Raw genomic sequence first — 16898 nt, forward strand, 5'->3', positions numbered from 1 at the left:
ATAATCTTTGTCAGTTGCATTAATATTCCTGCGCGCATCTTGTCACTTACATTGTTTAGAAAGGAAAACTCACGAAAATACAAGTATGTATATCTAATGGGAAAAGAAAATACCTATATCTTTATCAAGAGATATTGGGAGCCGCACTTAACCCAACGAAGAGCCGCATTTGCCCATGTCTGTTATAGGTCAAAGGCTTTTGTAATGAATAAAATACGTATTTATTCTTCTTCTAAACTCGCAATAAAATTAACCCTTGTCTATTTTGAATACAATTAAAATAAAGATCATTGTGGATGATTATTAATTGCTGTAGGTACAGTGTAGAATAATTGTAGATGACGGTAGCAATAGCTGAGATAGGTATTGATATATTGTATTTAACTGTCATTGTTTTTTTCGATCCATCGAAACAGATCAATAGACTATAGATTTATGTGGCATAGGTAATCAATCTTATGGGTGTGGCATACGGACAAAAAATTGTATTGTTTTTATTTTATTTCTAAACAATAATAAATATATAAAAGTTTTATTATCTCTCTTGTAGCATTTATTGTATACTATGTAAGTTAATTTAGATTGAATGTCTTCTCTTTCTTTCGCAGGGAGAAGCCCGCATCAAAAATCTGCATTCGCTGGTTGAATAAAATAAAATTCTACAGTCGCCCGCTGGCCGCAGTCAGAGGTGGACGTATAACTTGTTTGTGGTAACACTCGTCTGGCAAACTAAATTCCCGCGAACACGATACAGTTTCGAATAACTAATAAATAAAATGATAATAATTATGTACCAAAATTACGAGAAATTGGCGCGGTCTAACGCTAAAAGAACTAACTTTTTTAATAATTCAAGTGATAGAATTAACATTGAATTGTTTTGCAGCGCATCTGATGTAATTCTATGAATGCACCGTATGTTTGGTTTCATTAAATTCTATGTCAAAGAGTCATTGTCTGTTTCGACTGTGAATCGATTGAAAATAGTGATTTTTTTCATATCCAGTAATTAAATCAGTGCCAAGTCTTGCCAGTTTATAAATAAAAACACTATTTATTGTTGCTGCAAAAGTTTTGAAACAGTTCCGTTGGTTGTTATTTGACCAACAAAGAAAGTGTTGTGAATTTTTGACAGTCGCCGAATAGAAATCAGAACGTTCAAATAATAATATTGAAACAAAACTAATACAATATAACATAATAATATGTGCAGAAATATTCAAATGGTCAATTCGTGAGGAGTGTGTGATCTGATCAAGTTGAAATAAAATTTGACAGCAGTTTTGAAATCGAGTGGTTATATTATTATTGCTAAAATGGTGTCAGGCGTGGAATTGGCTGCGACGATTTCGCTGGCCGTCGTGCTGGTGATTTCGATTGCTGCGAATGGACTCGCCCTCGTCGTCTTCTGCAGTCGATCAGCTCTCAGAACTGTCTCCAATAGGTATGTCCAAAACGTCATCTATTTTCTTACATCATTTTAACCTTCCCTACTTACTAACCACATTAAAATGTTATCAGAACTGATAATAATTTAGTACTTACCTGCACATTCGTTACATATAACATACTTAATATTATAGGTGTTCAAATAATATATAGTTCGTAATCCTAACAAGTCACGAACTTATTTATATTTTATGCAATTCACGATGAAATTAATGATTGTGCTGAAAAACGGAATTTATTATGCTATGCGTGTTTATTATAAATTTAATATTATTAGAGAATACAATAATATGCATATTTAGTTTAGATTATGTTCTTGTTGTCACAGGAAAAATGGTGACCATAAACAATGATTGAGTACTGCCTAATTTATGTATCTATTTACAAAAGGGCGTCTGCAGTGGTGTTTGGCTAATTGTATTTTCAATGTTGATATTTTTGGATTCATATTCCATAGCATGGACATGACAGGTTGAGTGAATGAATAACAATTACCTGTATTTTACCTAAGTAATACAAAATACTTTTTACCAAAATTGTCCATCCCTTTTGGGTGCATAGCTGGTATTTTTCATTAGAAAAGTTAAAAACTAATATTAAACTGTACACGAAGTACCTACCTAGGTAGCTATGATTTCAATATACTTATTGAATTGATAAAATGGAAGAGCTCAGAAAACTTATTAAAATGCACTTACTCGAAATTATCAATTTTTGACAATGTTTCCAATACCAAAGATGTTAAAAAAAAACCTTTCTGTCAGATAGAGCCTTTTGTGGTTACCGTATCAAAATGGTTGAAACTAGTTCCAATTTGTCGTCTGTTATTTTTCTTAGCAACATCCTTAGATACTCAGTTTCTATGAAAATTAGTAGAATTTTGCGTCACTTAAATAAATTATGTTTAGGCTCCATTTGTATAAATATAAAAGAAGGTTTTATTCGGCTTTCCGTTCTTTCTAATGCCATTGCCGATTATAATTATAGATAATATTAGTTTTATTATTTTGTAATTTTGATAATAATATGATCAACATTGTGCATACTATTATTATGTCATTTAGATGCGTACTTGATATCTATGGTTTGCATGATTTCTTTGTCAACTGAATACAAAGATAAGTATTTTTTTTATTTTGTAAACATTGTTTATGACATGTCTTGTAGAAATCCGATAAGATTCTCATATTCCACGTAAATCCTTGATAATTTAAATTGGATGTTCCTAAATTTGCAATGATACTGATTATCTAACGTCACTAGAAAAACCTTTTGTTTTGCAACAAGCCATACTGCAATTAGCGTGGTTGTTTTGCACGTATAACTAATTAATCACTAATTAAATTTTCTCGCGTGGCAATATCACCGTGGATAGTACCTACCGGCTTTATATACCTACCTAGTACCTATTTATTATGTAGTATGGAAGTGATGCTTCGTCACAAATAATATAACACCAACATGATAAATGATCTAACTATTAAAGCCAATAACCAAAGCACTTCGCAATGATTGTGTATCTAGGTATATAATATATTTGTATGTAAATAAATTATTATGCCAATCCCCCAGAAAGATCAGTGGCAATAATATAAAAAACCAAATGACCGATTGGGTAAATATTTTCTTCCGAAAGCAACACCAGTTGAAATTTAATTCCAAATTCAAAACATCCCGAAATTGACGTTAATATAGCAAAGAATGCTGCCTGTCAATATTGAAAGTCAATTGACACACCTTTTGAAGATCTTTGTTGATCTTATTTGTTAAAAAGTAATGCGTTTGAAGTTCTGGATGTGCCGGATTTTTGGGAGTTGACGTGAGAAAGGCTAGTTAAATGCATAGCTAAGCTACTAACAACCCTGGGAAATTTGCTTTCAAATGCAATCTTCTTATAATAATCTGGCAGAATGCATACCTAATACTAATTATCTTTTGACAGTCGTTTTGTCGCTAGTTTTAAACCCGTTACGATTTCGCAAATTTCTTTCTGGAGATTTCGCACTCAATTATGGTCGATTCACACTTAACATTCCGTTTACAGTCAAAGCATGTTTTTCAATGCTAATATTATTAAAAATACATCCTTGCCTGTCCATATAAACACCAAAATCAGGTTCATTTTAATATATAGGTAACTCGTCGGTGGATACATAACGTCGTCGAAGGCCGGCTCTCAAATTTCACAAGAAAATAACAGTGTAAAAGCAATTCGCTGCGCACAATGCCGCAATCAGAGAAATTTCCTATTAATTGTTGGGAAATCATTAATATGTACTAAGTATTTTGCTACCTTCCAATAATGCAGACCGAAAATGTTAAAGAAAACAACCTCTGCATAGATCTGATCTAGATGCAGCGTAAATATATGACAATGAAGCTGAAAAAAGGGTTCTATGACTAATGATGAAGTTAGCTATACGATTCCTTTCGCATTGCAAATGACGTGCAGCTGACACTAATTGGGTTAGTTACTTTAGTGGTGTTATTTACGATTATTTATCTAAATAATAGAGTTAATTTTATTAAAAAAAAAAAAAAAACTAAAGCTTGTTTGGCATGTTTTGAATTGCAGATTTAGTGGAAAGCTTGCCATAGATGAATCTGCGTTGCAAAATGAAATGACGTGCATCATATTTAAGCATTAGTCTTAGCAACACTTTTACCAGTTACACTTGAAAATATAAAATATACTCGTATCTCTGATGTAAACTGTTTTTACAGATATTGGTTGTCAGCCTTTTCACAAACTCACTAAATACTCGTAGCTCAATGATGCAATTTTTATCCTGAATGAAATTTCTTAAATTTAATGGTATTTTTTTGCCGGAAGATCTACGAATGCAAAAAAAAACAGCAAGAAAAGGTACAAATTGAATAATAATGTCGATTGCTCGAGAAAACAAATATTCTTGATTTTGAGAATACTCGAATCTCAAGAAATTAAAAAAGTCGAGAAATCGCAAACTCTAGTTGCACCGTTGCGTGGGAAAATGTTACATAAATCAGTTTGCATATCCATAAACAGACTCGCACTCAGCTGTCAGTATTAATTGAGGGTTGAAAATCAGACTGTTCTATCGTATCGTATCACTGGACGATACACACACAGTAAATAAGTGTGTACGGCCTAAGGTAGCCAACATTTTGCGTGGACTGTTGGCCAAATTTGTGTCAACGGGCCAATAATAAGCGAATCGCTAAAGTTATTAGCTGTCAACGGTGTTTTAGTCATAGTTTTTGTCCACTTGGCTCCACAACATGTAAGTTTCGCCCACCGCGCCTACCAAAACGAGACAATCGCCTTGAATATTAAACTACATATTATTACATGTATTGTAAACTTGTAATAAGACCGCCGTATAATAGATTCTTAATCGTGTTGATATTATATTACATGCATGTTTGGCTTTTTTTTCGTCGCTCGAAAGGTCACGTCTACTATCATTAGTGTGTTATATATATGGATAAGTTATTCTTAAATCATTGATGATTGAAGGTTTTTCTTTCTCATCGGTGATCGGTTGGACTAAATTTAAACACCGCAGGCTCTCGAGATGGTTTGCCGTCGCACAGACCCGCTCCGCCAATGTGCACGAAGTGTGTATTGGACGAGGGCGGCTGAATTTAGAGGCGGCTAAAAATGTATGCTATCTACTTGTAGCGGCCGCCACTGTGCATGAAGATAACTGCTATAGAAAAAATGCACTAAGTATTTAAATGTAAAAAATCCCTTTGTTTTAGAAAGTCATTAAACTAATTTTCCCAACATCCCCCCCCCCCCCACCCCCTTCAACCTACGTGCTTATTTTAGTTTGCAATCACACAAACTCGCAATATCGTTCGTAGTAAATACATTTCAATTGCCAGATATATTAAATTTAATATCTTTAATTGTATTAACTGACAATTCATGGTGGAAATGCATTGTATTATTAATTTTTAAGAAAAACGCATTTTTTGTACTGATTCCACTTTTTATTAAATAATCGGACCGGTTTCGTCCGCCTTAGAATGACATTTTCAACTAAGATAATATAAAATAAAACAGACGGATAATAAATTAATTTAAAAAAAGGCAAAAACATTCACACATACATTAAGTAGCTGGTGGATAGGCCGATTTCCTTGTGGCGGTCCTGCCATCATAATACCGAAACTCGATTCAAACAGATTTCAAGTGAATTAATTACATTTTTATTTCATAGATAAATCTTTTAAACAAAAAAAAATCTGCACGTTTTGTGAATTAAAAATACTATAATATATTATCATTAATAATTATTCAATATAATGGTTAAGTAATATAAAAATAGTTTGATAAAACACAGACTTTGCACAAGAATCGAAAAGCGCTGTCTCATTTGTCCATTTTCTACTCAGGCTAGTTGCTAAGTTGAACGATGGTCTTTTGTTCTAATTGCAGTCGCTTTGTTCTATGTGAATATTGATCTTAGTGACTTGCCATACAATTTTATTTACGATGCTTACTTTAACTGTCTACCACCGCTATAACCGTATACCTAGCTTCTTTATTAAACAACATAATTCAATCACGACAGTCTAGTTTTGAATCTGCACAATTTCAGAAAAGAATTTTAAATATGCTTCACTGCAAACACGAGCTAAATAGGTGTAGTCTCTGTGCGTTATGCCCATAATGCATCATCGTGCCACGTTACGATATCGTTCATTTTTGGATTTCTCTTGCAATAAATAAGTGTTCACGTTTTTCATGCATACGTCACTTACTACTGGCAGCATACATTGATTATATACAAACTTGAGGTTGTCTAAACAATGTTAATTATTACTATGTAGTTACATGATTAGCAAAATAAACGGCCGTCACCGTTTTCTTCTGCTTGTTACTTATTATTCAGATGTTTTCACGTTATGCATTTCCATTTTAATTTGATAATATCTTTGACTATTCTGCATGCGTAATATATTTACAATATTCTCTGTATTAGTATAAGTATTATTGCTTACCCACTTCAATCTATTTTCTGCGTATGGTTCGCCGCTATATTCTCCCAATCCTTTACTATGTCATGGAATGTAGAGGTTTTACCCAACTCTACAACTGACACGTTATTGTCTATGCTCATGTTTAAAGCATAGACAATGGCGAGTCTAAAATGACAGTTGTCTAGAGACTTTCAATATAATATGTAGAGGTTACAAGAGCACTCACCCCTTTTCCAAATTACCCAATTTCCAAGGATCAGGATAAACATTTACACTAAAAAACATGGTTTAAATATAACGGCATGCTATCTGCCGTGTAATACTACTAATGTATTTGTGCCATATAAACGATATAAAATACCAACGCGTGTTTTCCTTCAACACTGTCCATACAACATTACATGCCAGATACAAAAGCAACTGTCTGAATATAAAATAATAACGAGGGTAGTCGACTAAAGAAATAACAACTACTCCTCTTATAGGAGATAGTTTCGAGGTGTGGCTGTACATACACATACCTACTCAAAATTCCTTGGTCTGATAGGTGTCAAATTTAGACATCCACAAAAAAGACTATATTCTACCTAGGTATCTTATTTAAACTACCAAATAAGTTCTGATTGCTGTGCATTTTAGATTATACTATGAATTATTCACAAGACCACACAATTAATTGCCTGAAACAAACTGTACCTGTGATAGACAGCCCAATAAATATCGATCTACTAAACTGTACATATAATTATAATTAATCGGTAAACAGAGCCCCACCTCAAATCTACATTTTTTTGGTGTAGTGATTTACATACTTTATTTTTTTGACATTGTTTTTTAATGTACTTCGTAAACAGTTTGAAAAAAAATTTGCGTCACTAGGTATCTACTGGTCACTTTTTGTCAATAAAAATAATGTTTTTTTTTTATTCTTAATTAAGTTACTGGTTCTGAAACTATTTAGCATTTTTTGTAATATAAGGTATAATTAAATTTATTAAAATTAAAACCACCGGAAAAATATTGCCATTACACTGCTAATGTAGTAAGTAGCAAGAACACGTCTTGTCCGGATCCATTAATCGTATCACAATGTATCAGTGGCGAAGACTCCATACTAGGCGATTATTTAAAGCCTACCTTCTTAAGAAAAATATTTTTTAATTGCATATTGACATATTTATATACTTAATCACTTCATTATTTTATGTTATATAAAAATTATTTATTTTGCCAACGAGATCGCATATGTAGGAATGTATTACAGTATTACACAGTTTACAAAACAACTGCAAAGGTATTAAAAAAACCACAGCGCGCCGCGCCGTAAATTAAATAATAAATGCCGCAACTCTTCTCGACGTAAATAAATTTCCGATTATGTTTGGAATAATTCTGAATTTTTTTTGTATGGACTTTACGTCTCGTAACCTCAGCAAGTCTGCTGATTTGTACGAAATGAGGCAAGCTCCTTTCGCAGAGCCTAAAACATTCGCGCATAATATTGTTGTCACGACTGCGCACTTTGTCCAAAATCATTAATAATTAGATAATTAAAAAAATAATTTTAACGGCGTTTAATCGAATATTAATAAATAAGTAAGTAGGTATAGATTGTTTTTAAAAATAAAAATAAATTTTATCTAATGATTTTTGATGGGTATACATGTTTTGAAAAATACGTAATTTTAACACATCGCTCATTTTTATGTCGTCAATGAGTTTTTGAAGTTTCATTGAATTAGTGTGTCGTTATCATTTATTAGTGTGTGCCTATTCATTAGTAGTAAATATCGTACTATTCTCGTAAGTATACCTGACAAGTGTGCTCTTTTTATCATATCTCCACAGCCTACCTCTTTCCAAAAGTCACCCTTCGCCACTGCAATGTATGATACCACAGCATTGCCCTAATGTGAATTCTTGGCATATTTCTATCGTGATTATCACTCCTAATGGCACCTTTGTCTTTTTGTAAATCAGTAATCACTGACATGCATTTTACCTATTACAAATTACACCCTACAAGTGCTTCCCAATCTGTGTTAAAGAATTTTAAAGCTCTCGAATCCGATTGTAAATTGAAAAATTTAAAAAAGCTTACGTAAAAAGCTACCGGTCTTTTTGATTGGCACGTCGGTATGATCTGTGTATTTAAAGGGACATTCCACCTATTGACTGACAATTGACAATATAATATCGATGTGTTAATGCACAGTGATACCTATTGTATATCTAGCTTTTTTTTAATTTTGTTATTATACTATACACACCTGTAAAAATATTTTGCATTCAAATAGGATAAGTATTTGAGACGATATTATTGTTTCGTTCAAATACATGTATACTTTATAACTAGTGCGCCTTCAATGTTCTCAAAATAAATGAAACTGAATATACAATAGGTACTTACACTAACCCATAAATGTGTAAATTTATAAATTTGGTTTAATATATGACACGCTATCGCATTGCGAAAGCTCGTGTCGTTTGTGGGAGGAAGGTAGTTTGATCAGTACAACATGCCATGAGCCCCAAAGACAGTAGTGTAGTAGAAGTGAGACGATCACATGGCTTTGAGAGAATCACATACATAATATCGTCCCTGTTCTGGCAGAAGACAATAATTCGAAAAAATGACATATTGAGTTAGTTATACCAAAATGTTCCTTATTTCAAACTTTACCGTCTGGAAACCTCTTAGTAAATAAACAGTCTTTATTTTAAAGTCATCCTTCTTACGATTACTTAATAAACTCACATGCTAGACCATTTCAAACATTTTAACAACTTCAAAGTCAAATTACCAATGACAATTATTAATGTCATTGCAAATTACTCAAAACTAGTATTCTCAAGTTAGTGTGTTCTGCCAGAACAGACACGATATATTGTGACCTAGCTAGAATTCACACCCGGAGCCCCCGGCCGAGAGGCCACTGCCTTACACACTGGACTAAATTTACCTTCTTGTCACAATAAAGCTCTATTCGATTTGATCAAACGTCTTTAAATACATTATTTCATTCTACTCGTAAATCATATCACCCAAAGCAGTTATACGCCGAGTTAGGATTTGACAAGCGTCTGCCATACTAACTGTTGGACTGGAAAATTTATAACATCTATGGGAAAATTACATTATACATTCAGAAACAGCGAGTACCCATCTATTATATTTTGATATTGAGTGTAGATGTATGTGAAATTTTGAATGGGTATGTACCCTTAAACTAATTTACCAATACATACAACCACTGGCTTTTAGTTTGCCGATGTATTTTATATCTGCCCAGCAACACTGACTGACTTGACAGACAGCTGATTGAAGTGCATAAGTATTAAGTTTAGTTATTATCTACAAAGTGTCAAACCAATCTATAAACAGAAAAAAACATGTTTAACAACTTCATTATTTATTAGACCAAAATGATTTATGTTTTATTTAATCAGCTTTTACAAGTATGTACCTACGTACGTATTATATTATACTATTTAACTCGCAACATCTATATCAATACATTTTAATTAATAAACTATTATATGGTAATAATACATTGTCCATTGATTATCACTATTATCAGCATCACTAGATAAAAACACACCCCCAGCGCACTTAGGGCATTATGTACAGTCATGTTATTATGTAAAACTAACTAATTATGACTACTGCTATGTAAATATGGTCTAAAAAATACAGAATTAATATAATATTATTGTGTCCATCACTCATCAGGGTCACCTTCAATACTGAATGATTATTTTCAGTTACAGGATGTAATTCTAATAAAGAGATAAGTACCTAATTATGTTGGTTGTGGGAATGTGTGATTTTTATCTATTTTATTTATTGTGGGGAGTCCCAAAATCACTCACTCAGTCGGGCCGTAATTATTCCCTTAATTCACCAATGTAAATATGACTATGTAATTATAAAAATTACCAGGCGGCAGTGCCACCTGTCAACATTCTTGGATGTGACGATATGCTAGTACTGCACTGTAAGCATCAGCTGTATATTATGAAAGTATTCGATCGTTGGTTTTCTTTCACGACCCAGTCAGTTTATTTTTAATTCGAACATACATAATTTGAAAACAGCTTATGCATATACCAATTAGAAAAAATCAGTGTGCTTTTCCGATTAAACTACGGGCATCCTACTTAACTACGACGATTTTAACTAATAGCTAACTAATAGAAATGCTTATCAAAATGCGTTACAATGTAGTGGGTATATGCATGAGATGTTTTCATATTATTTATGTTGAATATATTATAGAATGTTACACTCTAAAATATTGTGTTTTATTCATTGAATAAAAGAAATTGTTTATTAAGTAACTCTCTAAGTACTAAGTAATCTCTCACCCTACGTCTTTTCATATGACGTCTTCTCCCTGTGTAGCTAGCTCTCTTCTATAAATTAAGTTCTCGCATGCGTTACAGACAGACAGATAAAACAAGATAAATATAATATATTGTAATACAATACATTGTATATTCTACCTACTCAAGGATTCGGCATGATAATAATATTATTATCGACTTCGAGTAAAGTTGATTCGACGAAAAATAATAATAAAAAAATATTTTAACATTGAAATTAATGTATTTTGCCCTTCGTCCTCCTCTAAATATTAATCAAACAAGTAGGCAGGTAGGTACTAGCATAATATAATATGCCATATGATAATAAAATATAGCTTTTCTGTTATCTAGCAGTAATAAAAAGTCACTGTGGAGCATTTAAAAAGTGGCACAAAAATCAAGGCAACAATGTAATTATGTGTAAGTTAATACCCAATTATCAATATTGGACTTAACGTTTTCCTATCTATATAATAAATTAATATTATTATGTAAGTTAGTACAACTGTGGTATGAACTGTCTATAACTAACCAACTGAGTATCTACTGTAATTAGATAACTGACGTTATAACTTTATTAGTTTTATTTTAAATATAATTTTAACGAACTCTTCGATTCTCTCCAATGCCAGGGCACATTTGAACTCCTTGATGTTTTAAAAGACATCAGCTGTAAGTTGCAGCTCTACTCTTGTGTCGTTCAAATTTAGGGTATTGTACCACTATGTGTGCAATGTCCTCCTAAATAAAATATCATATTCAAACGCGTTACATGGAAGTATGCCGAATAAGTCAAGTAGATCCTATTTTAAGAATATAAAACAATTTCCACCTAAACTCTTAAACACGCATGTGGAATATATCAATATTATCCGAGGCGATTTGGTTGAACACAGTTAATGCCCTACCAATAATTGGCATCACCGATGATGTATTAATTATGCACCTTGGAAGAACAAACTCAGTTACTGATTCTACCAATTTTTAGGATAGTTATCAGTGTTATCAGTGTTATCAGTGACATCCTACTACAGATAATGGCATAGTTCTCATGTACACCTACAATTTGTGTTTGGATCCAGAGCATGGACCCAAAGGGGTGAGATAATGGTTCACAATCGTTCATCGTTATACTTTTTCTATTAATTACCAATCATTTTTAGTTCAGCTAATTGTTGTTATTAAGTCTCAAAGGTAAAAGAGATAAATCAAGCTATCAGATGTTAAATCCTATATTCCAGATAACACGAATGATATTCTGTTTATTTCATGCTATTAAATACCATACCATATTTATCTGGGAAGGGGCAAAAATATCTGGCAATTACAGACTAATGTTTAGAGTTTTAGCAAATATTCTATGGAGAAAGTACTAGGTAACTCATGAAGTGTGATGAACAATTTTACCGCCTTGTATACCACTCAGTTGTGAAAGATTGAAAATTACTTCTCTACTGTCCATCAACATTATTACTTACAACCAATAAAAAAATTCGGCAAACGTAACGTTTTTACATAAATCCGAATGAAGTAATGCATTAATTTCTACATCATTACGTTTCATTTGATATAGTTACAGTTAGTAGCACGCACGATCATTTTAATATTAAAACCTAAATATTATTATCTCGCAGATAGGATAATTGTATAATTTAATATTGAATATCAAAGAGTATGCCCGGCGCGGCTTAAAAAATCTGAGTCCACGTAAAAAGCGGTTTTATTGTGAATGGCAAGCCGCTCATTCAGAAGAGGCATTCTCTCGATAAATAAATAATTCACATTCTGCGTCCAGACTCCAGACTTCAGACCTGTCTGTGCGTCTGCGGCTCCGGGAACAAAAACGATCGGAATTATAAACTCCATAAAATGTATTCTATCGTCTGGAAATTTTAATAAATAAAAAAAAACCTAATAGGGGTAGAGGAGTTTTCAATGTCGGCGCCGTATAACTAGTTAGTACTAAACTTGAAACCGAAGAGTTTTACTGTTCAATAATGAATACCGAATAAATGTTTTGATCGTCTCACGTTTTAGTAATACTAATAAGTAAATAATACATGTAACTCTATTAAATTACTTTTATGCACACCAAACTAGTGGTTTACATAATGCCAATACATTCAATTAATATAATAATAAATTACTGTGTTCAACCTAATCGCGCCGGATATTGATATATTCCACTTATGTGAGTGAGTTTAGGTGGACGTTATTTTATAATTGTATTAAATAATATGGTTCATTTGGTGTACCTACCTACTTCCATGTACTTTTTTATGATATTTTATTTACTTATTTAATTATTATTACTGTTTTTCGTATACCTGCCAACATATTGTTAATGCTGTTACAAATTTCTTTGCCCCCCCCCCCCCCCATGTCCTGAATTTTAAACAAATTTGAATTAAAAATGGCACCAGATATCTATATACTTCACTTACCAACATAGGCAACCTAATTCATCACAAGTAGGTTAATTAGCCGGATAGCAGCGGCGGAATGTTGATGTGAGATACGGGATAGAGGGTTCGCGTACATCCAACCGTTATTTTATCATATTGAAAAAAACAAATCTAATCGGTAAAATAATGTATTTCTTCATTCTGTATGTATATTATCTGTCTTTTTGCAGCGTCATGGGTACTGAATCGTGAATATCTCTTCACTTCGATTGTTCGGGAGTTTTGTATTAGCTTTTGTCATTTATTAGTTAGGTATCATTTTTAATGTTGTCTCTCTGTGCTCTTTCTCCTGTGGACACTCTTGATATCAAGTCGGCTAAACTCCACCAAACCACACTTGAGTGCGTATTGACCTCAGTCTTTGGTAACTACTCCTGAGAAATTGCCAGGCAAAAAAAACACCTGATTCTTCACATCGAAACTTTAGAGCCTAGTAATACGCCCGTTTATTATCGGTATGTTGCAGGGCGGATGGTTTGGAAGGATCTGTGTTTGTGTTGTCCACTTTTTATTTTCTCTAGTTATTGATAAATTTATATCTGCTCTTTCAGATAGCTATCATGGCGTCAATGGAGATTATTATTAATATTTTTTTATTATTGTGTTCCTCGATACTTAAAAATAATTGATTTTGGCCACCAGTCAATATTAAATGCGATCGTAGTACGTACGGCCTGCATGTATTATTTTCGATTTGCCAGTAATTCTGTTACTGTGTAAGTAAATATAATTAAATTATTCCAGTAATATCTACAACTCTGCAGTATATCTATCGAGTGGATTCTCAAGTGCTAAGTCGAATTGTGCCGATGTTCCCGAATCCGGATAGTGGCGTGCGTTTCTGATTTGTTTAGAGGGGTGGAAAATAATATTTAAATCATGTAATAATCAGAGTGACGTTTTTATTTTCAGTAAGAAAGTCCAAAAGAAAGAAAGTTTCCAATTTTGCTAAGTTATGCCATTTTAAAGTACGAATGAGTTATTAATATTCTTTTACTTTCTTGTTTTTTTATATATTTCTATATCAAGCTTATCCCGAGTCTCGGGCGCATAGTATATAAATAAGCATACAAGCGATATGATCTGGTGTTTTTTTTTGTCTACACATCATATTATATTATTATGTATTTATAAAAACATATATTTTGAGAAGTACCTAAGTAAGTACTGGAAGAAATCTTTTTTGAAAAAATACGGAGTCCGACGAGGTTTGAACCTGTAACAACTGGATTCGTGCTTTACCAATTAAGCTACGGGCATCCTATATAATTCTAACGACGACATTCACCAGTAGTTTCTACATGCAATGCTTATCAAATTTGCGTTAATTTTGGCTATCGGCTTTAGTGTTTTAAATCAAGGTATCAATTAAATGCCCTAATTAGTAGCCGACGCCAGCATTACTCCAAAATTTAGTTAGCATTCGTTGAATGAAACAAATAGTTTATTATAGTTGTATATAATAGTAGAGATCTGAATTCATTGAAGACGACTCAAACTCGAACCCTATGCCATTTCTTCGATTTTCATAATTTAAATTTAATAGGCAATGTCGGAACCTCAATCAAAAGTTGTAATTCTTTGTGATGGGAATAAATTTTCGGCCATTAAAATATGTGTACAGTAAAAAACAAACAATAATGCGGTCGGTCGATAGCGTGCGTGCGTATGAGGAGCCGTGATAAATGCCTGGCAGCCGATATCCGCGTATTCGTACGTATACGTACATAATCGACGAACCGCAATCATTGTTTCGTTTTTACTGTTTAACTAGGTACCTATTTAATACGCATTTCCTTAACGGAATTTAGACTCTATTGGCTGCAATATTTAGCAATTTACATTAGGATAATATGGCAATGGAGGTTCTAATGATGCGTTTCTAGTCAAAGCATCTGTCAAAATTCCTATTTTAAGAAACTATTTATTATTTATTTTACCTTGAATTTGTTTAATGCTATTCATTTAGTCTACCTAGTGATAGGTATAATTGTCACTGAAAACTTTATGTGAAGAGTTCTCGTCAAAAATTAATTTTCTCAGACTGTTCGAAGGAAAAACAACTCAAAATATTATTAATGGAGGCTACTCATAAACGTTATGGTAATTACTATAGAAATAATATATGCGCATAACCGAGAGGCTGGTAATTTTATCAATAACCTTTAATACAGATATCGCAAAATACTCCCTCCAAACTCCTCTACCCACAGACTATTTTCTTTTACTTCATCGCTTTCTCCGTCATGGTAACGTTTACCTACGTCACGTTATTTAAATTTCAAGCTAAAATATGTCGTGACGTTGTATCCATCTAGTTCAAACATAACATGTACCTACTGCTTGACCTTGCGAGAGTGGATCCTTCTCATCCACGCTCGACCGAAGTATTATTAGGAATAGTCGAGCCGCTTACGGTCAAACTATGCGCACTATATAAATATACCCCATTCACAACCGGGGTCTTGGGAAGTTATCCCCGAGACATCCAGATATGAATATGTGATGTATGGTGGGCGTAATGCATGTTTACGAAATGTATCTATTTTGTTTCAGTTATTACATAACAAGCATATTTTTTACAGGCGGTTTACTGTTAATACTCCCACTGGCAAAGTGTGTCCCTTCTTCATCCCCGTGTCAATACATATTGTCACATGTGATAAATAATTTCGCTTTACATTACAGCAAAGATTACATTCGCTTAGAGACAATTTGAGATAAAGACTGTAAAATCTTGTTTATTTGACAAACAATATTGGCATTAGTCATAAATATAGAGATGTGCTACACATTGGGTACGATGTAAGTCTGTAACTTTTGCTTTTTATACAATTATCAATTGACATGTACCTATCGTAGAGAACTTGACAGAATTATCCAGTGGGTAAACTTACTTTAGTAATTCAATTAAAATGTAGCTGTTGAGTAGTAAGTGTTGAGCACATCAAAAGCTCCCAGCTTCGTCTGGGCCTCTGTATAGATAAATCTTAATGATATTATTATTTACAATAACATAAATTATCTATTAAGAAATCATTGCCAGAATTTTATAAATATCCATACTTACTCGTGCCGAATTTATTAGTTATATGGGCAAATCTACTTGCCCCCTTCTTGGTAAGCGTCCAGGAATGCCTCTGCTATAATTTATTTCCTTTCCGTTCACGGTATTCACATGCAGTGTTCACGTGTTACAGGTTGGCGGATTATTTCGCCACTCGAGTGGCCATATTGCTTCTGCATGCAGGCAGCCAATCTAATAATAATGAAATTAAACATTTCATTGTACGGTGCTGCCAGTTGATTGGCTGAATGGAATTGATACTGCACTTGACGGGAAATCCCTTTCGATTGGCGACAAAGCTCACCTATAGAGATAAGTTGATAAGTTAATAAATATTGCTACAGCTTTGAGTAGTACCTTAGTTAGTGACATATTAATGAAGTAGCACTTGATTCCATTCGTTAATATCACTGAAAGTGATTATTTCATATCTGGACGAGAATTATCCACTATTTAATGATAACTCTTATCAAACAATATAGTGTTATATTTACCCATATACCAGCTAAATTTAAGAGAGCTTTTCTGAATGGCATGAAGGTGGTTTGCTCAAAGAAACAATGATCCTTGTGAAGTCT

General features: G+C 33.0%; 1 protein-coding gene across 1 annotated transcript in view; it reads left to right on the forward strand.

Annotated features, from left to right (window-relative positions):
* Positions 1 to 661: 661 nt before the first annotated feature.
* Positions 662 to 16898, forward strand: part of LOC147069678 (uncharacterized) — a 46127-nt gene continuing 29890 nt past the window's right edge. Inside the window, exon 1 of the mRNA XM_085950688.1 lies at positions 662 to 1444. Coding sequence (XP_085806814.1) covers positions 1317 to 1444 — 128 coding nt within the window. The 5' untranslated portion in view covers positions 662 to 1316. The remainder of the gene's footprint in view (positions 1445 to 16898) is intronic.

Source organism: Rhyacophila brunnea, unplaced genomic scaffold (assembly GCF_057557595.1).
Source record: "Rhyacophila brunnea isolate RB1 unplaced genomic scaffold, BYU_Rbru_1.0 scaffold_23, whole genome shotgun sequence".
NCBI lineage: Eukaryota > Metazoa > Arthropoda > Insecta > Trichoptera > Rhyacophilidae > Rhyacophila > Rhyacophila brunnea.